Source organism: Vigna umbellata, chromosome 10, assembly GCF_029865625.1.
Source record: "Vigna umbellata cultivar VRB3 chromosome 10, Vumbellata_1.0, whole genome shotgun sequence".
NCBI lineage: Eukaryota > Viridiplantae > Streptophyta > Magnoliopsida > Fabales > Fabaceae > Vigna > Vigna umbellata.
The window spans coordinates 19579943-19605061 of record NC_142174.1 but is presented as its reverse complement, the minus strand read 5'-3'; the positions used below and the strand labels follow the sequence as shown (position 1 = coordinate 19605061).

General features: G+C 34.6%; 1 protein-coding gene across 7 annotated transcripts; it reads left to right on the top strand.

Moving 5' to 3' along the window:
• Nucleotides 1-97: 97 nt before the first annotated feature.
• Nucleotides 98-24010, top strand: HAF01 (HAC13 protein (HAC13)). Of its 7 annotated transcripts, none has more exons than XM_088100853.1 (21): nucleotides 98-762; nucleotides 1137-1243; nucleotides 2261-2323; nucleotides 2474-2519; nucleotides 4234-4482; nucleotides 6618-6736; nucleotides 8381-8537; nucleotides 8774-9887; nucleotides 10954-11156; nucleotides 11291-11528; nucleotides 14159-14495; nucleotides 14638-14847; nucleotides 15202-15294; nucleotides 15741-15944; nucleotides 17189-17395; nucleotides 19647-20133; nucleotides 20324-20508; nucleotides 20640-20771; nucleotides 21441-21503; nucleotides 21974-23065; nucleotides 23363-24010. In XM_088100853.1, exons 1-21 carry the CDS (start codon nucleotides 717-719, stop codon nucleotides 23726-23728), a joined length of 5718 nt encoding a protein of 1905 aa, XP_087956979.1. In that variant the 5' UTR covers nucleotides 98-716; the 3' UTR covers nucleotides 23729-24010. The 7 variants fall into 7 exon arrangements, with proteins under 7 accessions (XP_087956979.1, XP_087956980.1, XP_087956978.1 ...); XM_088100854.1 differs by having other exon boundaries at nucleotides 17186-17395; nucleotides 20649-20771; XM_088100852.1 differs by having other exon boundaries at nucleotides 17186-17395.
• The last annotated feature ends 1109 nt before the right edge of the window (nucleotides 24011-25119 follow it).

The window sequence follows — 25119 nt, the reverse complement described above, 5'->3', positions numbered from 1 at the left end:
ATAGGTATTTTGGATATGTTTTGTGACAAAGTTTTGTATTTTATAGAAGTTTAGGGATGCCAAAGAAAGCAAGGGGTGCAGAAAGCAATCGGAGAGTCGAGAATATCACCCTGGTGGTATCACTTTCAAAATAAATAACACAGCCTGCGGCATCAACAACATGCAACTCAATTCGGAATAAAGGGTCTTCTCGACGAACACCCTGGACGGCGTCGAACACGTGGTCGCAGATCTCGAGCGTCTTCTTGAGGGTCTTCTCAGCCTAACGCCCTCCTCTGCCACGTCCGCATGCTCCCGCCTCCCTCCTCTGCCGCGACAACCCAATGAAATGAACGATCTCATCTTCAATTAAATAACAGACCGTGCGATAACAACAAGCTGCAACTCAATTAGGAAATTTCTGATAAACTCTAAAGGCTGATTCGCCGGAACCCTTCGTCCGTTCACCAACAGGCCAGGGCAGTATTCTGTTCTGCTGAATTTAATCTGGTCCGCGGCGAGGAAACCTAATTTGCGGGCTTTGTTTTCTTTAGGGGACGAAGGGAAAAATTGCAGAGTGGAATAGGGTTAGTGAAGTTTAAACAGGGTTTTCGAGGCACAGAAGCACTAGAAGAAGGCAGTAATCGAAATTGATTTTGCTGGAATTGTGTTTTGGAGCTGCTGTGATGAGTTCGTGCTGAATTGGGCTATAATTCGTATAGCTCTGGTCCGACAGCATGGGTTACGATTCGGCTAGCCCCTCGCAGGATGGGAGGGACGAAGGTAAGTGTCTGCAATCAAAATTGGGGAATTGTAGCATGGGAAGTGGTAGGAACAGGGGAAAGAAAAAAAAATGAAAATAAAGGAAAAAAATTGCTTCAATAGGGAAAAGGGTTGCGTAATGGGATGTGCAGTCTAGTTGTTCAGTGCTGTAGGATCGGAACATGTTTTTGTTCGCTTGTTCTGGCTGTATGCTATCATATCTGGGGCTAGAATTGGGAGTAGGATTGAAATGGTTATGCTGAATTTTAAGTTAGTGGCTATGTGCTGAAATAGGATATCTGTAAGCTGAAGTTCACGTGATGTTCTAGTATTGTATATGGTTTGTTGTTTGGTATAGTTTTATGACTCCACGTCTGATGGATTTGAAATGATAGATGATGAAGAAGAATATGAGGAGTCTGGCAAGGGTAATCGGTTTCTTGGGTTCATGTTTGGAAATGTAGATAATTCTGGTGATCTCGATGTTGACTATCTTGATGAGGTAATTTTATGCCGCCTTTAATGTTGCATTTGCATTTGGTGGGCAAACCATTTAGAAATTCAGGATTGAGCTGATGCATGCATAAATGTCATGCTTAGATTTCTTTGTAGTAGTTTTTTTTTACTCAATCATAGTGTTTCTGTTATCTTCCTGGATAGTTATACAGCCCAAACGAACTTTCATAGCTATCGTATATTTATAATTGGTAAGTAGAGGTTTTTAATTTACTAAACTTCTATTTTGGAAGATTTAAAGCCACTATATTTGAGATTCGTACTTTGTGGGGAACTTTTACTTGAGTCGTGCTTTGTAAGTTCTAGAAAGCAAAAAGGAGGCATTTTGAAGCTTGTGTTGCTCAGTATGATTGTATAAAGTCTAAATTACCAAATTACATGCAATTCAATTTTGGAGGATTTTAGTATTTCGTGTGCAAACTGCAAAGATTTATTTATTATTTGCTATATGTGTATTTGGTTGCATGTTGGAGAACATCAGAAGTTACTTTGCCTTTTGGAAACGTCATTTCAGTGAAAATGATGTTTGGTGGTTGTTGGATAGGATCAATTTTGCCTCCAGTCCTTGGTTTTGACTAGAAGTGATAAAAAGTGGTTTTTTTTTGGGTTAACAACTTTACTTTTGAATTTCATATCTCAAACTTGCATTTTAGGTAAAATATCTAAGACATAAATTATTCCACTTCAAAATCAATTTTAACAAATCCAAAAAATAAGATTTTTCGTAATTAAATTTATGTACTAGGCTGCTGTCTTTACTTTATGCCTTTGACTATTTTCTATGACATGGGCATGCCAGATTAGGAATGATCCAGGGAATAATAAATTAAAGGTTCTAGGAAAGTTGGTCTTCCTAGAAAACAATTGCACAATTTATGATATGTATACATGTTATGAAAATTAAATTATACCGATTGTTGAATTGCTTCTTGGTTTATTTATGTATATCTGTTTTGGTGAAAAGTTTTAAAGCTGGTGCTAAATAAGCTTATTTCTTCTTTAGGATGCAAAGGAGCATCTTTCTGCATTAGCCGATAAGTTGGGTCCATCACTGACAGATATAGATGTAAGTAAATCTAAATATCATTACCTGTTTGAGTTTGGAATTCAGAATGTTCTCTGTGGAGGCTCTTAAGAAGTGTCTAATTATCAGATTTTCCTACTGTGTTTCTTTCCTTCAGTTTCTGTTTTGACGATGATAGTAATTTGTTTGCAGTTGTCAGGAAAATCACCACAAACACCACCTGACGTTGTTGAACAAGGTGAAGTCTGCCAGGAAAAAACTATATCATGCAGTTTTTGATATTCTGTTGGTATCATTTTTTTCCCTCATCAACTGAGAGCACTTCACCTGTGTTTTATTTGTACTGAAATTCTTTCCCACACGGCATATGTTTGGTAGAGAATATCATATAGCAGCTCATTGTCTTTCTTTCTGAAAGAAGAAAATTCCGAACATCTTATGAGAAATTCTGCCACTATACTTTCTATCACGCTGTATTGTTGATTGAAATTTGTTGGAAAATCACAAAATTTTGTTTCTCACTTCTTATTGATGACTCTTCCCTAATTTTGTAGTTTAAAGTATTGTAAAACTGTTGAGCTGCTGCGATGTGTCATTTCTGTACAATTTGGGCCCACTTTTTCCCACTCATGCTCTTGTGCAGAGCACAAACTCATTGCTAGTTTTTAATTAATTTTACCAATAGTCGTGTATGAGCTAAAAAGAATGTTTCACTAGCATTCCTCATCTTGTATGTATATATATGCATGTATGTATATGGTATTGTAGGCTTAGAGTTAACCCTTCTTGGTGTAATTCTCCATTCTGGAAAATATTTCATGATTTTTTAGTTGTAAAACTAAAACATCAGTAGTGATGTCCGAAGCTTGGGGCTAACAAGGGCCAGTGGCACAAGTCAATAGAAGTAGATCGATAAAACAAACACATGTGAAGTTTCTCTGATGGGTTGCAACCGGTATTAATTAACTTGAGTGAATAATTGTCATTCATTAGAAGCCATACATTGTTACATATAGATATTGGTTGGAACTTAAAATATGGGTCGGAGCTCCTGGCTTCTGTTTGCTCCAAAAGGATTTTCCTTTGGGGAAGTACATGTTAGTCCAAATGAATTGATATATGAAATACTCTGGGATTTGATCTGTAGAGGATGTTAAGGTTTTATGCAGTGGAGCTCTTTTTATGGTTTGTTGTGTTTTAAAGCAAAATGCAAGAAAATTACAGTGAGTAGCTCCAGCTGTTGAATTTTTATTTGGGTTAAGGATAGTTTCCATGATTTTTTTGTTTTTATTGAATTGTGATCCTTGCATACAAGGTTCTCGCACAACCGAGTGTCAGTTTGGAGAGTCTTCTCCACAAGCTCTCCTAGGAGAGAAAAAAAGAAGAACAAGTGAAATTAGTTTTTCTGTAAATTAAATTAACTTGTGATTTGATTTGACTAATTTGTATTCACTATTTCCTATTAGCTTTACCAAAATCTGATTTTTAACTTGTGTAAGTTAATTTTATCTTAGAGAAAAACTAATTTCATTTTTCCTTATATTTTTCTTAGAGAATTGCTTAGGGAGAAGTTTTCTCTAAACAAGCCCTAGGTCTTCTTGAGTGGCATACCCGAAATTCAGACATGGGGTCCCACAGTAATTTTCCTGCACAGTGCATTATACAAATTTTCCTTTGTCATCCTAAGACATAGTCATGTGACAGCTTTCTCAATTTATTTTGAGTTACTTTGACAGATTTGCAGAGGGATTTGAGAGTATCTCTGCATGATGTACAGTTGATTTTGTTATTGTTGTTTTCTGTTGGGAGGATTTCTGACCCTTATGCTCCAACATTTCTGGAAAATAGTTTGAATTTGACACAGTGAAGCCTTGTTTAAAAGAGCAATATAAGCATCTCTTTTCCGCTTTTCTGTAAAATAGTTTACTAACTTTGGATTCTTTTAATGTTAGACTGTGATGAAAAAGCTGAAGACGCTGTTGATTATGAAGATATTGATGAAGAGTATGATGGTCCAGAGACAGAGGCTGCCAATGAAGAAGACTATTTATTGCCAAAAAAAGAATTTTTCTCTGCTGAAGCATCTGTATGTATGGAATCCAAAGCTTCTGTATTTGATGATGAAAATTATGATGAAGAATCTGAGAAGGAGCAAGACTTTCTGAATGAAGATTCTAAACCTGATAATATCTCCTTACTTGGTAATAGTTTTTTACACGAATTGCACCACCACTTTGTTATTGTTGTTGTATTTTGTCTGGTTTTAACTTAAAACATGAATTTACTTGTTATGTTGGTTTTACTCCACATAAAAGGGCTAGAAAGATTGATTCTTGTAATCTAGCTATGGCATTTTTATGCAGCCTTGTTCAGATGTTGGCTGGAGACAGATTTATGGTGTGTTTGGATTTCAGTTTCAGTTTTCTTTGAACACTGTGCCAACATATATGAACCTTTTTCTTGGATCCAGTCAGAAACAAAGTTCACCTCAAACTTCAATCAGCTTAAAAACTATGATGAGTTGCTTTTTATTTTTTAAAATTCTAGTTGAGTTCAACTCAACTTAATTACCTAATTGAAATCCAAACACATGTACTGTTATCACGAATGAGAGTGCTTCAACTATTTTACTAAAGTTTTTGTGGCTCTCTTTACGTGCACCTTAAATATAGTTCTTTTTCACTTTCACTGATGACAGGTTTTGAAGTATATGTTGTTTGATTGATATATTTTCTTTTAGGCATTTTGTTCACTACCAAGTGATCGTTTAATGACATCCAGTATTCTAGCTAAGCTGTGGATGAGTTTTTGACATTCTGTTTGATGCATGAACTTTAGAAATTGAATGTGCATGAGTGCGACTAGGCACACTTGTGAACAAATTTTATATATATATTAATTCCTTAGCTTGTGAACTGATTTTCTGAGAATTAGTTGTTAGATTATGCTATAAATTGTCACTGTAATAAATTTACTTTGGCTCTATACATTATTGCTAGCCAATGTTGGATCTTAATTGTTAAACTATAGGAAATGGAGAGACATTGAGTTGAAATTAACAGAGGTGCTTTATTTGTATCGAGAAAAAAAATCAATACAATAAATAGAAGAGATATGATATGCTCTAATAAAAATATTAATATGACACAGGAATATAACAATATTCCTAATAATATTTTATAACCTAGGTATTCCTGTTTCTAAAAGATTATTGAAGATATTCTTGATTATAAATGATCCCTATCTTGTTTTTATAATTATAACATTCCCCCTCAAGCTGGAGCATATAAGTCATGTGCTTATATTACTGTAAATATGATTAATCCTTGGTGAAAATGTGTACCAACTGTTCACTACAATTGACAAATCGAGTGGCAATATTTTCAAACTCCAACTTTTCTCTCATGAAATGATAATTGACCTGAATATGTTTGGAAGATAAAATTTTAAGCAGTGCGTAATTCTGCTTGATTGTGACATAAAAGGTGTATTTGGGAATTTTCTTCAAATTTAAGCTCTTGGACGTGTTGCTTTTGACATATGAGCTTATAATTGTCTAATGCCTTTTCTGTTTCTACACTTGATTTTGCCAGAACAGTTTGTTTCTTACTTTTTTACAATATTAAGTTACCTCCAACAAGAACACGATACCTGAAGCTTCTATACTTGATGACACTGCCAATCAATGTTAGAGTACCAACCAATTTGAGTATTTCCCTCATCTTCATTAATAATGCCTTTAGGATTTAGGGTTTGTACAACTGCAGCTCAATGGTCTTAATAAAGAGAGTTTATAAATTGACTGACTATACTCATTACAAAGGCAATGTTAGGACGTGTCACAATGAGACAATTTAGTTTACTAAGTGTTTGTATCTCTTTGGTCAAACGATGTATTGCATATGAGAAAGAAATCAATATTGATATTGTTTCTTTTATTCCTATTAAAGAAACAAATGAATAAGACAATTTATGGAATCAAATCTATCCTTTATAAATAAGAAAGGGTTGTGTTATGTGTAATAGTAATGTATTAAATGTTGGTATAGGGTCCAATTTTTTGCAATAAATGATTAATAAGATCCTTACAGGAGTAAGTTTGACCACTTACTAGAAAGTATTTAAGAAATCAATCCTGGTTTTTTGTGTGTAGACTTTGACTATCAACCAAGTTTTGTATTTGTCATCTGAACCATCAATATTATATGTTAATTTGAAAGCTTGGAAATTTTAGGAAAGAAAAATAAAATTGCTTGTTTTCCCTTAATAAATGGTAGATGTACCTCATATTATATTGGAATCTTGCAGTTCACATATGCTAGCTTTGTTCTTTCAGAGGAGCAGGAAGAGACTTTGGTAGAGGCATCTAAAGAAGAGAGTGCTCTTGAACGTGAATTACATGTTGACTCACTGCAAAGTGAAGAATTGGATGCCGATGTACAAAAACCTGAGGAGGTATATTTCAATTTTGCCACCTCTTAAATATTTCTTTTTGGCGTTTGATATTTATTCTTCTTGAAATTATAATAGGGTTTTGGGTATAAAGGGATGGAAACGAAATAAGAGAGACTGAAGGCACCTTGATTGATATTTGACTTGATATAAACAACTATCCTTTATTTATTCTTATACTAAATCATAATCTGAAGTTCCAGCTACATGAGGAAATAAGTCATAAAACTAATATATGGAAATTAATCCCAAGAGATAAGATATTCTATGATATTATGTAGATATCATTGGATATTCTTCATATATTCTAACAATTCTCATGAATGATATTTAAGTTCTGTACTATTCTGATGATTAAAGGGAATGTATGTACTGTTTTTACTCTGAACCATACCTTCAAGTTGTATATTGAATATTTTTTATTAGGTTACTTGTAGTCTTGCAGATGAGAATATAAGTGATTCAACTATATAGATAAAAAGATTTGATGGATGGCTTAGTTGATATAATGTGGAGGGCTGATCTTCTGATTAATAAGCTGGGTAAATAGAAGAACATTTTCTGTTATTAAGAAAACTGATTGATCCTGATATATCTTTTAAATTCGTTTATACTGGATGCAATCTTAATTAGAAGTAGGAAATACTAAAATTGGTGTACTCATATACGGCCAAACTTGTCCATACAGAGAATTGAAGTCTGATCACATAAGTAATTTTTTGACTGAAGCTGCCTACCCAATGAGGGCATATACTGCATTACTTTATGTAGTACTCAAACTATATTGACACTGAATGATAATCCAGTGTGTTTGTGTATGTTTATATATGTGTGTGTGTGTGTGTGGTTTGAGCCCATGAGCACATGTTAAGGAATTCAATCCTTTGCCAATGTCACCCTATGATCCTCATTCTTCATAATTTTGTCCCCTTTTGCTTTTGATTAATTTTAGGGAAAGATAGCTCCCTTATAGTGACCTCAAACCCTCCCCTCACACCCTCCCCAAAATGAAATATGAAAATATTAATCTGTAAAAGTTGAATAATAAGTTGTTTCGAATACCAAATAATATTAATTCAAGTGGACAGCAAATTGAAACCTAAAATAATCTTGGGGACATTGTGGTGCTGTTTGCTCCTTTTATTCAACTCTGCCTAGTGGGAAAAGTTGGTTGTTGTAGTGGAGACGTGGGACAAGCAGTGATATAAGCCTGTGCCAAACAGTTTTAAGTTTTTGACGAGTTGCTACTTGAAATATGCATAATTGCACATAACTCTCGACTTTGTTTTGAAATGGTGGTTTTGCTGGCCTATTTATTATTTTACTTGATGCATTTAAAAAAACAGCAAATAGGATGGCATTTCAGTTTGGTGCTTTGTAAAGGGCTAAAGTGGGGTGGTGAAGAGTAAAAGGATTTCTCTGTGATGTATGCATCAAATTGATGACAAGTTGGCAACTTGTGTGTGTATTTGCTATTAACTGTGAAGTATACCGACTGTGGTACCATGCTATAAGCCCAGCCAATTAGTAATGCTTACACTAGCATATTTTTTCTCTAACATTGATGATAATTATTGTTGATAGGATTAAAAAAGATCATGTTTGACTTTCTATTGACATTAATTTCTTAATTGATGAAACAAACAGGAAGGGACTGAAGTCCAGAAAAGGTCTATGGCTATGCCGTTGCCTGTTTTATGTGTGGAAGATGGTGTGGCAATTTTACGCTTCTCTGAAATCTTTGGCATTCATGAACCTCTCAGAAAGGGAGAAAAGAGAGAACACCGGCAACCTATTACTAGAGGTAATTGGAGATTGGAAATGTTTACCTGAATTCTCTTTTTATGTGTCAGTCTATTGTATCTTTTAGGAGAGAGATGATTTGAAAATTAAAATTGTTGTTGCACTATTTGTACAGTATGTGAGGGAAATTAAGGGCTGCCAATGGTGAGATTTGAATGGAAAAATGAGTGCTATCTTTTTGCTGTGTTTGTATGTGGGCTTCTGTTCTAATGGGCATTTTACCTGTCATGTTTACAGATAGATACAAGTCTTTGGATTTTACTGATGATTTTGTAGAAGAGGATGAAGAGGAGTTCCTCAAGGGTTCCTCCCAGAGTCTCTCACAGACTAAACAAGTTTCTGTAGTTCATAATGATGTATCAGAAAGCAACGATGTTGACTTGGAGTTTCCAAAATTTGGGTTTCTTCATACTGAGCCCTCAGTGGCCAGGAAAGATGATCATCAATCAAAGGACTCGTGTCATAGTGCTGAACCAATGAAAGGGGATTTTGAAGAAGACCTTTCCTGGAAAGATCATCCTTTCATATGGACCAACTTTTATCCTCTTGATCAGCAAGACTGGGAAGATGAAATCATTTGGGGCAATTCTCCTGTTCAAAGTAATAATAATATTGAAAGCTGTGAAGTTTCTGGACCAGAGTTGGGAGTTTCTGGTGGCAGTGAAATAGAAATTGAAAGTGGGATCCAGAATATTCAGCTGGAGCCTCACAAGATACTGGAAGATAAAGATCATAATGTCTTACTCAGCTCGCCTGTCTCGTTGGAGGCCTTTGGCTCAAGGGATTCTTCTGAAGCTAAAACCAATCTAATATCTAGAAGTCTTTTTCATCCCCAACTTTTAAGGTTAGAATCCAGATCTGAAGTGGATAGTTCTATTCTTGCAGATGGAAAAGAGGGTGAGATATCTAAACATAATCAAAGTGGTCAAATTACACGTTTTAGCAAGGCTATATCTAAAAATAGAGACATGATGGAGGGTTCCTGGTTAGACGAGATAATATGGGAGGAGGTTGATCAGCCTGTGGTGAAACCAAAGCTTATCTTTGATCTTCAGGATGATCAAATGCACTTCGAAGTTTTGGATAGCAAGGATGGTGCACATCTTCGTCTTCATGCTGGGGCTATAATTTTAACTCGTTCTTCAAAATCAAGCAGTGGGGACTCATCTGAAGTACCAGGACATGGAAGTCAATATGGATGGCGATATGTGTCTAATGACAAACATTATTCAAATCGTAAAACTTCTCAACAATTGAAATCAAATTCCAAAAAACGCTCGGCACATGGTGTCAAAGTTTTCCACTCTCAACCTGCGTTGAAGCTGCAGACAATGAAATTGAAGTTGAGCAAGTAAGTATTTATTTGTTTGGAGGAGGTAGCTTTTTGGTCCGTAGCATGTTTTGGCTTAGAATATTATATTCTTTAAGATGAACTTCAGGTAAAATCTTACATTTAGAGTTACTTGATAATTAGGCTACTATATACCCAATATGGTAAGAGCATCATATCTCCACTTGTTTGGGTTTTCTATCGTTCTTTCCTCTATGCAATATTCTTGAATAATATAACTTCAGTCCACAGTTTTTCTCAAACCACCATCTTTTTGAAAAAAATGTGTTTGTTCATCTGTCTGAGTGTGGGTGAACTTTTGTTGTACACTTAAATGGATAGAGTCCATGATTTGTAGACTGGTTACTTGATGCATTATCTTCTTGTAGGTTTGTTGTTATAATTTTTTCATAGTATACCATTTAAATGGATCTCATTTCACACGCTGATTCACTTAATATAAATACAAGTTTGCAGTTCATTTCTTTTGTCACTGAACATTTCATGCAACTAAATCCCACTCTGTATACTTAACTGAACCTGTCTCATTCTCCACCATCAAATGGTGCATACATGCACTCTTATCATTTTACTACATAACTTATTTTATGTCCATCAACATAGCTCCTTATCTATTGTCAAACGTCCCTGGTAGCAAAATTTCTGGAGAAATCTCTATCATAATGCTTTGGATGATTTCCACCAGTTACAGCTTGTGGTGGATAGAAAGATTGATTCTTTACATCTTGACCTTTGCATCAGAAATGCTATTGCAAAACAATAATAGACCTTGACACCCGTGCTTTTATTAGAGAACAACTCATTGAATTTGAAGTTTGAACCTAGCTCACAGTTTCTATATTAGCTCATAATCAGTCACCATTTGACCAGTCCATTTGTTTATCTGTTAGTTGTCTATAACAATGCTGAGATTTCTTATGTTCTTTATCAAGTTCTTGCAAAACCTTTGTTGATTTGTGTATAAGTGAGGCATAAGTTCTATAATTTATATGGGGTTTTAATATCTATTGTCTACATGTGTATTGTAGATTTTCTGTCATTATAGTCTTACCAAACTCTTTTGCAGTAAAGATATTGCAAATTTTCACCGGCCAAAAGCATTATGGTATCCCCATGACAATGAGGTTGCTGTCAAAGAACAAGGGAAATTGCCAACACAAGGACCCATGAAGATTATTATCAAGAGTTTGGGTGGCAAGGGGAGTAAATTGCATGTGGATACTGATGAAACTCTCTCAACTGTTAAAGCAAAAGCTTCCAAAAAGCTAGGTTGTGAATTTTTCCTTCTATAATAAAATTTCTAATTTCTGTTATGGATTTAAAATCATTATGAGGCTGCAAGTTTGTTTTAGATTTTAGTGTACTTTCTCCCTTCTGTATGGCTGATATGAGATTTTTTGTAGATTTTAAGGCATCGGAAACAGTGAAAATATTTTATTTAGGGAGGGAGCTTGAAGATCAGAAGTCACTTGCTGAACAAAATGTTCAACCAAACTCCTTGTTACATCTTGTTCGTTCAAAGATACATTTGTGGCCAAAAGCACAGAGGGTTCCTGGGGAGAACAAGTCCTTGCGTCCTCCTGGGGCATTCAAGAAAAAATCTGATCTGTCTGTAAAAGACGGTCATGTTTTTCTGATGGAGTAAGTGACTTGAAACTTTTATCCTATGTATTTTGAAGCACTGAATTAATATTAACTTAGATGTATTATAATATATTGATATATTCTATGTATTTGCAAGCTTTTATATTTTATGCAATTTGCAAGAGTTTGTCTTCAAATCATTATGGGTCTATTTCATTTATTGAATTTGCATAATATCTGATTCATTCCCCTTTAAAGCTGTCAAACCTGAGGATCATAAGATTTGAAGGGGATATAAATTTGTGACTCGAAGTTCATAACTTGAGTCATAAGAGTTATGAGTATACGAAAAATCATATTTATAGACTGGTGCATGCATTAAAAATAATATAGACAATAAAATAACTCGTAAGGATCCTCAAAGTAGTTAGCTTCAATACATAACAGAACTAAAAGCGGGTTAACAATTTATAAAATTACTCTCCTGCAAGAACAGAGAAAAGTATTAAGAGGAAAATACAGAGTAGAACACAGTGCAAACTGGTGATGAGGAAGGCAACATCGGCATGATGGTCATGAGTGTTGTGGTAGCTCACAATGGTGAGGCTAGTGTTCGTAGCAGCAGCATTAGTGCTTCGATGGCTATTGATAACGAGACTGATAGTTGTTTGACAACAGTAGCAGAACAAAAGGGCCATGTGATTTGGGCTTCTTTTTCTGGTCAACCTTTAGTCTTTTAACCTAGAAATGCGCTGTTTTAACTCTTGAGCCTGTGTGTTCAAACCTAAGCGGAACAATGTGGTGCATGATCCTGCAATTTCATGAGCAACCATGCAATCAGAGTACTGTCTTTGCCTCCTGCAATCTGCAATGGGCATGTGTCCCTCAAACTCGCAGGATTATGTGCGTGTATAACAATCTATTTTCTTTTTTATAATTTTTTTTTGAAGAATCTTATATTCGATAAATTAATTTTCAGTGGGAAAAAAGAGAAGCACAACTATGGGGAGACTAATATTCTCCTAAATAAACAAAATGAAGAAGAACGAGAGCAAATGTCTTAGTATGTGTTAGGAAGTTAAAAGTATATGAGAGAAGAAATAAAAGAGGAGGGAATTAAAGGCGGGAAAAGTGGTTAGTTAGTTAGTAGAGAGAGAGTATAAATAAAACTTAGTTTGCTGAGGAGAGGGTATTATTCATATTTTACTTTTGGGTATAGACTGGAACTCTGTTCCAGTGGAGGGATTTAGGCTTCCTTGAGGGGGTGAATACTTTTATTTTCCATACAATGAAGGTTAATAATTCATATACTATACATTCAATTCTGTGATGTGTGTTTTTTGGTGAGACAAGAGAGATCGACCAGGTTTCTTGAATAAAGAAACCTAACAGAATGCTCTATACTCTTCAAAGCAATATTGATCAGAGTGTATTCATTAGAGAATCTGTATATTATCAACGAGTCCACTGACATGTAGAAATGGGTGACTGAGTTTCTTCTGGCATATTCATTCATGGTCGAGTATCTTGTTCTGTTTTTTTCCACTGTCTGTTTTATATTTGTTAGGTTATTCTAAATTTTTCTTCTTTTCCCTTCCCTCTTGTGTGTTGTTGGTGGTGGGTGGGGGAAGTGTTGAAGGCTAGAAGGAGAATGGTACACGATAATATTTATTATTCACTTGCTGTGAGAAAAGTTTCATTTTTTGTAGATTGGGAATAACAAGTTACTAATTTCAGAGGTACAGTGCCATTTTGGTTAATAATTAATAACATCCTTTGCATCTTGAATTCTCCTAAAACATTTTTGTTTTCACATATTACTGATGCTAAATGCAATTTTTTTCTTTTGCCTGGTGATATATCCATTTCCATTTGCAAGTTCTGGGGTGTTGACTTTGGCTGACTAAATTTTGGAAGTATTTTTTTTTTACCAAACAGCCCTCCAACTTGTTACTTCGCTTGTTGTGTAATTTCTTATGTTTATATTTCTTCCTTGTTTGAAATTTAGGTAAGACTAGGATGGTACCATGGTGTTAGATAGTAAGAGAAATTAGATATGATTATATAAATAGGGAAAGAATGGTAGAAGTATTCTTTAATTTTGTTAGCATTTTCGTGAATTGGGCATTGGCTCAGTTGTAGAGAGGGAATCACTGGGATAATAAAATTCTACCTACTCAGTTTCTGCCTTAACAATTTTGTGTATTAGTGAATACTCATCTGAAAATAAAAATCCTTGCAATTTATATTGTTTTTGCATATCAAGTATGTTCTAATGACTTCAACTCTATTATATTAGGAACAATGTTGAGGTTGACTTTAATGTTTTTTTTTTTTAATTTGTTGCCTGGAATTGGGATACACTTTTGTTTCTCTTTGGGACCTAGTTAAATGGATGAGGGTTGAGGATACCCCATTAGGATTCTGGGAATTATTGCATTTATTTTAGTCTATTTTACAGTTCAGTTTTCAAGTGCACTGTTAGTAGTTAGTTGTTAACATAGTTTTTTGTATCATGTTAGGTGGCTAGTAAGTTACTAATGCCAACTGTTAGTAACTGTTTTTGTAACTAATGTACACATTTTAATTCCAGTTTGTACTCCTTGACCAACACAATATTCTCTCTTTCACACATTTTCTCTTAAGTTTTTATATTTTTAACGGTATTGAATATGTTCTTTTTGTAGGTATTGTGAAGAAAGACCTTTACTTTTGAGCAATGTTGGAATGGGTGCAAGACTTTGTACATACTATCAAAAATGCTCACCAGATGACCAATCTGGCTCTTTATTACGTAACACAGATAGTAGCTTGGGGCACGTTATTTCTCTGGATCCTGCAGATAAATCTCCGTTCCTTGGAGATTTGAAACCTGGTTGCTGTCAGTCATCACTAGAGACAAATATGTATAGAGCACCCGTATTTCCTCATAAAGTTCCACTAACTGACTACCTGCTGGTTCGCTCACCAAAGGGAAAGCTATCATTAAGGCGCATTGATAAAATTAATGTTGTTGGACAGCAGGTTTGTAGGTTTTTGTATGATACTGCATTGTCTCTGAGAATTCCAGTGCTTTGTCTCTGAGAATATCACAATGGAAGGAATAAAAAATCCAATCTATATTTGTGATTTGTGCTAACTTGTTTCTCTAAATTACTCTTTGCAGGAGCCACTCATGGAGGTATTTTCACCAGGAAGTAAAAATCTTCAGACTTACATGATGAACAGGCTGTTGGTACACATGTGCCGTGAATTCCAAGCAGCAGAGAAGCGGCACTTGCCTCCTCATATCCGTGTTGATGAATTTCTCTCACAGTTTCCTTACCAGTCGGAAGCATCATTTCGTAAGAAAATCAAGGAATATGCAAATTTACAGGTACAAGAGTGTCACAAAGCTTACTGTTACAATATGAATGCTTAACAGAATTTTTTATGGCTTGTTTGGTTTATTACAATGTGTATAGAAACAGTAAAATAACAATTATTTTCATTGTTTTCTGTACAGATTTTTGAAAAGAAATAAAGTAAAAAAGGTGAAAGTTTTTTGTTATTTACAAAAATAGGAAATGAAAAATAAAAGTAATAATTTTCTCGAATGATACATTTTCATTGTTTTCAAATAAAAAGAGAAAAATGAAAATTTCTGCAAAATAGTTTTCTATTGGAATTACAATCTCAATTTGTTATTTTTATTGTTTTCTGTATTCCTGAATGTTATCTATTACTGCAGAGGGGAGCAAATGGACAGTCGATTTTGGTTAAAAAGAGAAATTTCCGCATTTGGTCAGAGGATGAATTGAGAAAAATGGTTCTGCCGGAGCTTGTGAGTTATATCATATGACATTCGATTTGTTTTTATTTATAATTTAAGACATGTCTTTCTGTTGAAATGTACTATTAATAGTAAAAAAAGTCATTTAAAATTTTTTGTGGAGGTTTGGAGGCTGTTTTCTGAATCTTAATATTTGAATTGCATGATTTGTAGACTTCTTTCTGATTCATACTATGCTTTTGGATTGTAGAAATAATAAGGGTTCATTAAGTAACAATGCATTTTATTGGATGCGCAACATGGTTATGCATTCTCACGTTGTATTGCTTTTATGATTGGGTAGTCTATAATCTGCATGTTGCTTAGCTTGGGATAACTGCATGTCAATCTCCGTTCCAAATTTGGGTGCTTTTTGCTTTACTGATAATATATCCTGTTATCTTAATTCGTTTAATAAGATTCCTTCTTTGTGTTGTATTTATCTTAAATTGTTTTAGGTTTGTGCCTATGAAAGCATGCAAGCAGGCCTCTACCGACTAAAACATTTAGGAATAACTGAAACACACCCTACAAATATTTCGTCTGCAATGAATCGGCTTCCTGATGAAGCAATAGCATTGGCTGCTGCATCACACATTGAGAGGGAACTGCAGATTACTCCTTGGAACTTGAGTAGCAATTTTGTTGCTTGTACAAGCCAGGTGATCTATGTTAAACAGTTTATTTGGCACTGGCATCTATCCTGGCTGTGTTAAAAATTTCTACTAAATGCAATGATCTCATACATGTGCACTATTTGTTTATTATTTTCTACACGAATTTGAAACTTGGAAACATGCTATTGTTTTTCACAGAATCTTTTGAGAGGGTCTGAGAATTCTTGAGCAAAGAATATTTTGAATTAGATTTGACTACACTAAGTGTAGACTGAGTGAATTTTGGTGCCAAGAATTGTTTTTTCCAAGCTCATTAACTCGAGTGTGTTTAAGATGAAGCAAAAGGTATTCTGCTATCAATTTTCTGTTACCAAGTACCTCAAATTCCCATTTTTTACTTGGTAATTGTTTTGAATTATTTTAAATATTTTTTAATTCAAAACACACCAATTAAAACATCAAATTTCACCTAGAATGAATGAAGTCTAATGAAATCCTCAAATTTCATGAGTTTCCTTAAATTTGATCAAAATTTCACTAAATTTATGACTTCTAAACCAATAAAATGATTTCAAATATTGATTATATTACAAGTCGTCAAATGTTCGATTAAAAAGTAATATAAGAATTGATCTTTGACTGAGCTTAATGTTGCCGTGTTAAGACTTTTATTATTAGGATTGAAAATTTACTATTTCAGGGTTTGTGGTAGAAGAAAATTAAAGGCAGGATCAAATTTTCTTAATTTTTGAAGTGGATGAACTTAGTTGACTCAAAAAGATGGAGTAAAATTTCTGGAGTGGTAGCTAAAGAAATAATAGAATACAATTATGTTTTGCAAAAAGATAAACATTTCACTTATCCACTATATTTCCCCATTACTTATAAAAGCAAAAACTTGTTTTTCTAATTTCTTACCTGTAATTTATATTTTGCGACTTAATAATTGAGCCCAAAAATAGAAGTTCGCTGAAGTATGTTATAAAGGTAACCTCTTAAGCTGTGCAAGTGTTATGTTGATAAGATGGTCTTTTTGCTTCTTGACATTTGCACAAGTTGACTTGTCCTGAAAGATTTTTTTTCTACATCCTTAAGTTTCCTACAATTACTGCAATTCTTTTATTTGTTTACTGTCATATGAATTCAATAGAATTTGAATACAGGTGAAAATATATGTTATACTGGAGTTTAAAAACAGGCAGCAATGGTGTAGTGATAATTTGCTTGTATTCTTAAAATTAATTTTCTGTATGCTATTTATTTTACATTGGTGGGATATTTTTTAGCAGGGCAAGGAAAATATTGAACGAATGGAAATTACTGGTGTTGGTGATCCTTCTGGTCGAGGCATGGGTTTCAGCTATGCTCGGGCACCTCCAAAGGCACCAGTGTCTAGTGCAATGGTGAAGAAGAAAGCAGCTGCTAACCGTGGAGGTTCCACTGTTACTGGTACAGATGCTGATCTGCGTAGATTAAGCATGGAGGCTGCACGAGAGGTGCGTGGTATTTTGGTGATCTGTTCTGAACTGTATATGCTTATGTAAGCTATAGAGCTTGATGTTAAAAAGGCTTTTCTGTTAGGGAGTTAATTGTACAGAGCCTAACTGCTGGCAGTTAGGAATAGTTTCTGTTAGTGCTGTTAGTAAGTGATATAAAAGGGGGGATTAGTGGTTGGTTGAGAATAGTTTTGGAGTGTTATTGTTTCGCGGGAACTCTTGTAGTTCTTTGGAGGGAGGTTAAGCTCTCGGGTTACGTTGTAACACCATTCTTGTTGATTCTTTTCAATAAAAGGAGGCTGTATAATTCAGAGAATTTGTCTTTGTGTGTTCTCGAGTGTTTTTCCATAGGTTCTTGATCACAAGAACCTATCATTTTCTTTCTGGCAGGTGATAGTTTTCTCATATATTGTACTCAATTGTGTTATGAAGAAAGCTGATATTAATAGAGAATCTTGTTTTGTAATAAACTTTCTCAAGCTGCACTTCAAAAATGAAATTTGTTGCAGCAAAGTATGTTTTTTTTTCTTCTCGTGTTGTATTCAATTGTGCTATGAAGGAAGCTGATATTGATGGAGATATTAATGGTGAATCTTGTTTATGTACTGAACTGATAGACAAGCTGCATCTCAAAAATGAAAGTTACTGCAGAAAAATGTTTTGATATCTGTTGGAGTTCTTACATTTATTAAAAATACGACCAAATTAAGGTATTTAAGTGGAGGGTAACACTTAGCTTGTAAATCGGTTTTGTAAGGTTAATGACCCAAATACAAATTTTAAGACAGTAGCAGTGTCTACCTTAGTGAATTTTGCTAGGCTTGCTTAGTTACTCACTATCTAGCTATTATTAGACTATCCACAGATGTCTGGTCCTGCCAATTGAAATGCTTGACATCTTAGATCCCCCACTTTTCTACATCGTTGTTTAATTAAAGTATATAAGTGAAGTATAACCCTCACTTCCCAAGCCAGATTTGGTGGGTTTAACTGCGCAGATTAAGGCAGATTTTATTCCAAACAGTAGTTTTTGTTCTCTCTCTCTCTATATATATTGGTTTTCTAATCAAAAGATAGATTGCTATCACTACCAAAATCAAAGACAAAGGAGGCTCTGCATCCCCCATTTTCCCTCTCTAAAAATGTATGAATTACTAAATTGTATACCCTTAATAGACTCCACCCCGGTATCATCTCTTTTGTAATTTCCAATGAACCAAAGAACTATTAGACAAAACTTTTTGCAGCAAACAAAGAATTTGTCTCCACCCAATGAGCTTTCCAATCCTTTTAGGTAGTGATATCAGTAGCCTGAATAACGCCCAAGAGTTTAGCTTCAAAGTTGAATTTGCTTGTAAAAAATTTTGCTAGACAGCCCATGTTCTCAACTTTTGAATTTGTAAAAATTCCCCTAAATGCTGCTTTGTTGCCATATGTAGTGTAAGCTCCATCTGGATTCCACGTCCAAACTACATTTTGAGTATATACCAATCTTGTTGAATAATATTGTTTGCTTTCCTTGACCTGCAAGTGATAGTAAAAGAATTTTATACTTAATTAGATTGCATATAACCTGTAGCTATCGCAGTTATGAGAATTTTCTATTCTTAATAAGTATTTGAAGTCCCTCAAATTTGATCTGGTTTTTGCCATTCCAAATTTTTGCTGTTGAGTGACAGAGGATAGCATCACTGCTGCCAGCATCTTACTCCAATTCCTATTTGGATGGATATGTGTCTTAATTATTAAAGTGTCCAGCTGCTGATCCATGATGCTTTCAAGCCAAGTCCATAATCTAACTGGACAAAATAAAAATACATTTCCTAAGTAGCTAATCTGTAGGCAGTTTATTATGTAACAATCTCCATGGGATAAATATTTAGAAGGAAGAATGACTTTGCTTCAAATTCTTTTCCCCCTAGAAAACTGTGGTTTAGAATAATTAATATGTAAATAAGCATCTTCACTGGTTAATTCACCGCTTAGGTCTTCTTCCATCTAATCATATCCTAGGCATTAGCAATGAGAATCACAGTTTGTTTAATTTGTTGTACAAAATCATGTGACACTAATAAAATCCCAACATAACCATAGTTGCTTAAGCAGCAAATTAATTTTCCACAACTCAATTTGTCTGGTTTTGCCTTATTTGTGTCTACTTGACTTTTGAATGCAATTATAATGATGGAATAGCGTTTTATGTTTACTATGTACCATTCCTGTTTTTAATCTATGTTCTTCTCTTATCCAGGTTCTTCTTAAGTTCAATGTTCCTGAGGAAGTCATTGCTAAACAAACCAGGTGGCATCGCATTGCTATGATACGTAAACTTTCAAGTGAGCAAGCTGCATCTGGGGTTAAGGTTGATCCGACAACTATCAGCAAATATGCTCGTGGCCAGCGAATGTCCTTTCTTCAGTTACAGCAGCAGACTAGAGAAAAATGCCAGGAGATTTGGGATCGACAAGTTCAGAGTCTGTCGGCTGTAAATGCTGATGAGAATGAGAGTGATTCGGAAGGTAATAGTGATCTGGATTCTTTTGCTGGAGACCTGGAAAATTTACTTGATGCTGAGGAGTTTGAAGAGGGAGAAGAAGGTACAAATGACTTAAAACGTGACAAGGGAGACGGTGTTAAGGGTCTTAAAATGAGAAGACGCTCAACTTTGGCTCAGGCAGAGGAGGAAATAGAAGATGAAGCCGCTGAGGCTGCTGAATTGTGCAGGTTGCTCATGGATGGTATGACAACGTGTTGATCATTGAAGTATTATTACCAGATATTGTTAGCATTGAATGTGCCAAAGCTGATGTTTTTGGGGCTGTTGTAATGCAATGCCTATAGATTGTTAATTGGATCAATATTTTGAAATTGAACTCAGGTGCTACTTGTCATATTTGACCATTTTTGTTTTGGGCGATAATAATGCAGATGATGAAGCTGATAGGAAGAAAAAGAAGAAAACTAAAGTAACTGGGGAAGAAACAAGATTGGTATCAAAGATGCAATCAAAATTTGCCTTCGACAATGCTGAACAAGTTAAGCAAATAACAAATAGTTTACAATTAGATGGAAATATTCCCTTGAAAGAGGACACGATTACAGATCTTAGGGAGGTAGGATGATAATTAGTTTATTTACATTGTCCTGTCGTTTGCATCTTTGTTTAAACTGTTAGTTCACAATTTATATGAATATTATGTGAAGACTTAATTTTCTATAAATGAGTCCTAATTTTATTTCATAGTTTTGGCAGGAGGAAAATTTTGGTGCCAAAAAAAGTAAATCACTGAAGGTCAATAAAGCCAAGAAGAATGATATTGCACCTATTTCTCTTCCCAATAAAAAAATCAAATTGAATATGGGAGAAGGAATTAAGGTAAGTGATCGAATTTAATCTGTTTCATCACTCTCCTTTTTCTTCCTCAAAAAACCATTTCAAGTGGTTGAGTTTATGTAAAAAGCAACAGGTATTTTCATGGCCGTAACAAAGTTTTGACTGTTTTTTGTAGATTTTTTTAGTCTTTTAGTTGTTTATGTTGTAAAAATATTTTCTTCTCGTATTTTGAATTGTAACCCTAATTTGAGTGTGACTGCTGCATGTATATTCATTTAAAATTTAAATTTGTCGTAAATATCTTTTCTTCTCTTGATCTTAATAACCTTGGATCAACCTTAGGCTAGCTGATAAAGGGAGCTTAACCATTAAGGTCAAATCCAAAGTTTACATCATAGTAAATGCATTTCTTTCCATTGCATTATTGATAAATTAGGACTGTCCTTGTTTGCAACTATTCGAAACATTTATCAATAATTGCTAGAATGGAAGTAAATACATGGAACTAGTCTTCTTGATACTTGTTCAGATTGCAATACATTATTGTGTTTTAAAGATGTGCTAAAAGCTTGTTGAACTCTGTATGTGGTTGTCTGAGTTTTTTGTTTGGATTGTTCCAGGGAGATTATATTGCATTCTTTCATCTATATTGTAATAATATTTTCAAATTTTACTCTGCTTCCTGAAATTATCTCTGATTTATGTATGCAGAACCAGGTGTTTAAGGAGAAAAAACCATCAAGGGAAACTTTTGTTTGTGGAGCATGTGGTCAGGTGTGTGTATCTTGAGTTGTCTATATATGTTTCTTAGTATTCCATCTGGGAGAGTCATCCTTATATGAAAACTGTAAACTTGTTTATCGAATATGAAATATATAAGTCTCAATTTAGATTTTTGTCATGTTGAATGTGTGTGTGTGTGTAATGGCAGCCTCCTGTGTATATGAGTGGATGCTTCATGGTTTGGTTTACAGTCTATTTACTTAAACTTTAAACTTAGTTTATTACATGTTGCTTTAGGTTCGATGCTTTTAATTAAAGGTATTTTTTAAATTCACTTTTGTGGATGTGAGGGTAAACTGTAACTAGGCAAGTGTATTTTGAAAACAAAGTGTGATCAGGAAACCGATGTAGTTCTGTATTTTCTACCTTAATAAAATCTAGAAATTAAAAATCCTTGATTATGTTAAAGTTTTACTCTCCACTGTTCAATATTGTGTTATAATTATTTCGTTTATGACCAGCCTGGGCATATGCGAACAAACAAGAACTGTCCAAAATATGGTGAAGATCTTGAAACTCAACTTGAATCTGCAGATATGGAAAAATCATCTGGGAAACCCATATCTGTGGACCCCTCCAGTCACTCCCAGTCTAAAACCGCCTCCAAAAAGTCAAGTTCGAAAAGCAACTCAAAGATTACTCCTGTTGACAATTCGGCAAAAATTCCACTGAAATTCAAATGTGGCTCCACAGAGAAATCTTCTGATAAACCTGTAACAGAGACCCTGCAGAACTCTGACAAACCAGTCACTTCGGATTCAGAAACTGCAAAGTCTGCTAAGGTTAATAAGATAATTATTCCCAAAAAAGTGAAACCAGATGATACACAGGCTGAATCTCGTAAGCATGCTGTTGTTATAAGGCCTCCTACTGAATCAAGTAGAGGGCTTCCTGCCGATTCAGGTAGAGGACCTCCTACTGATACAGGCAGAGGTCAGGTTGATTATCACAAGTTACCAATTAAAATACGACCACCAACAGAGGAGCAAAGTCACAAAAGGATTGTTATAAGACGTACGAAGGAGGTTATTGATTTAGAACTGGATAGTCCTGGTGGAAACACTGGACTTCAACACAGAAAGACAAAAAGAATTGTTGAATTGTCAAATTTTGAGAAACAAAAGAAACAGGAGACCGTGTATGGAACTGGAGCTTTTCCAAAATGGAACACTAAAGAGGACAGAAGATGGTGGGAAGAGCAAGAGAAACGAAGAAATGATGCAAGACTTCGAGAAGAAGACAGAGCAAGGAGGCATCACAAAGAAGAAATGAGGATGCTCAAAGAGCAAGAAAGGTTAGATGAAATAAAAAGATTTGAAGAAGATATCAGAAGAGAGAGGGAGGAAGAAGAACGGCAAAAGGCTAAGAAGAAAAAGAAGAAGAAAAAGCCTGATTTAAGAGATGAGTATTTAGATGATCCCAGAGCAAGAAGACATGATAAGAGAATGCCTGAAAGAGACAGGAGTGGAAAAAGGAGATCTGTTGCTGAGTTAGGAAAGCTTAGTGCAGATTATATGCCGCCAACAAAACGCCGAAGAGGGGGAGGGGGAGAGGTACATTTCTATGTTTGTTACTTTTTTTTATTTAGTGGATATTTTATTTTCATGTATTGCATCTTCATACGTATTAAGTAGAAAGCAAATTAGCAATAGATTGTCATTTGTGAATAAAATATGCCCAGAAGGAAGAATGTCATTTGTGTTTAAGATTTGTTTAAAGTACTCGGTAACAAATAGTTTTGAAGTACTCGGTATGTCTGCGGTGGCAGTCTTTGTTACTATGCTTTTGTAGCGATGTTAGTTTGTTTCACATGGCTTGACTTGTATGTTTAATTCAATTTCTGTCTAAAGGTTGGTTTGGCAAATATCTTGGAGGGCATTGTGGAAACGATGGTTAAAGATAGGTACGAGCTATCTTATCTTTTCGTGAAACCAGTGTCGAAGAAAGAGGCTCCTGACTACCTGGACATTATAGATACGCCTATGGATCTTTCCAGAATCAGGGAGAGAGTACGGAACATGGAGTACAAGAGCCGAGAAGATTTCAGGCATGACGTTTGGCAGATTACTTTTAATGCACACAAATACAACGACGGTAGAAATCCTGGAATTCCTCCCCTTGCAGATATGCTTTTGGAATATTGTGATTATTTGTTGAATGAGAATGATGATAGCCTCACTTCAGCAGAAGCTGGCATTGAAACTAGAGATTCCTAAACCATGTCAAACTCAGATCATTAATCTGGAGGTTTTGGTAGCGTTAAATCATTTTCTAAATATAGTGTAAATTCTGGTTTATAAGGATATACCAAAATGCCTCCTGTATTTTTTTTAACGATATCCAAAGAGGGTTGAAAGTTGTGTGGAAACAAGATGATGTATCATCCTTGTAGCTTGTTAAATTTTCAGCGTGTAACAATGTAGATTGAGGTCACTTAAAGGATGATTTTAGATGTTAAAAAAACAAAATAAAAGCAGAATAGCAGCAGTTATGGACGACATCTTTACTATTCCACAGAGAAAATACTTTAGTAGTGTACTTTTAAGTTTTTTTATAATTAATCTTTTAATTATCCTTTGATTGAATCCGATTCTTTAATTTTTGTAATTGCCTCAATTACTTTTTTTTTTTAACTTTGAACCATGAGTTTTCATTTGTTACTTTAATTTTTTGTAAATTAAATCATTTGAACGATTAAAGTTCAGAACTTATCAACTAGATTTCTTAGTTAGTTCTTAACCCAACATATAAAACTAAATTCTTCTGTGCAAATAAATAATGCAAATAAATAATTGGGTTGTCCAGTGTTAGACTTTTGAAAGAATAAAATTTCTAATTTAATGTAGGCTTAATATCCTCTTTGATCTCCAGTTTCAGTAGTTAATGTCAATTAAGTCTCTATTTATGAAAGTGTTTTTAATATGTCCAAAGTTAATCAAATTTGCGTCAATTTTGTCCCTTCTGTTAACTATTAGGAAACGGAGTTAATGCATTGATGATGTGGCAGTAATTATTGGTAACGTGTGAATAAATTGTTGTGTGTGTGGTGACGTGTATGTTAGTAATAGAAGTAACCGTGCTATAATAAAGATTGGGTTTTGTACTTTGGGAAAAATCTGATTTAGGGCACTATACGCGAGATTAGGACAATTGGAAATGTGCGAGAGTAGATAGAGTCATTGTCGCTGACGAAGATTGCGAGCACAGATATCGTAGATAGATCTATCTTCGTTGGATTTGGAAGGTGCGTTGACACGTTTGTGGGTATTACGGAAATCGCGATTCGAAGGTGCTTTTATTGTAGCCTTTTATCTGTGTTTGATTGCTTTCACTATGGTCCCCTCAAAAGTTTGTTTATGGTTTGTCTGTTTATTGTCCCCCATTATCTGTGAATATTTGATTATTTTTGTAATTGTGCTTTTTCTTTGTTTTACTTGTTTTTTGGGTAGATAACATTTGGGTTAAGCAATCATTAACTTTAAACAATTTTTATATTAGTTTAGATGGCCAACTCAGACGTTGAAATTGTGTTTCACCATGCGGGGAAATTTGAGAATAATGGAACATTCAGATACCACTATGGCCAAACCACAACTTTAAAAATTGA

Coding starts and splice junctions, on each gene's coding strand:
- HAF01 (XM_088100852.1), top strand. CDS start 717: ATGGGTTACGATTCGGCTAGCCCCTCGCAGGATGGGAGGGACGAAG. Junction 15,945..17,185: donor TTGTTGCTTGTACAAGCCAG/GTGATCTATGTT, acceptor GATATTTTTTAG/CAGGGCAAGGAAAATATTGA. Junction 20,134..20,323: donor GTGCAGGTTGCTCATGGATG/GTATGACAACGT, acceptor ATAATAATGCAG/ATGATGAAGCTGATAGGAAG.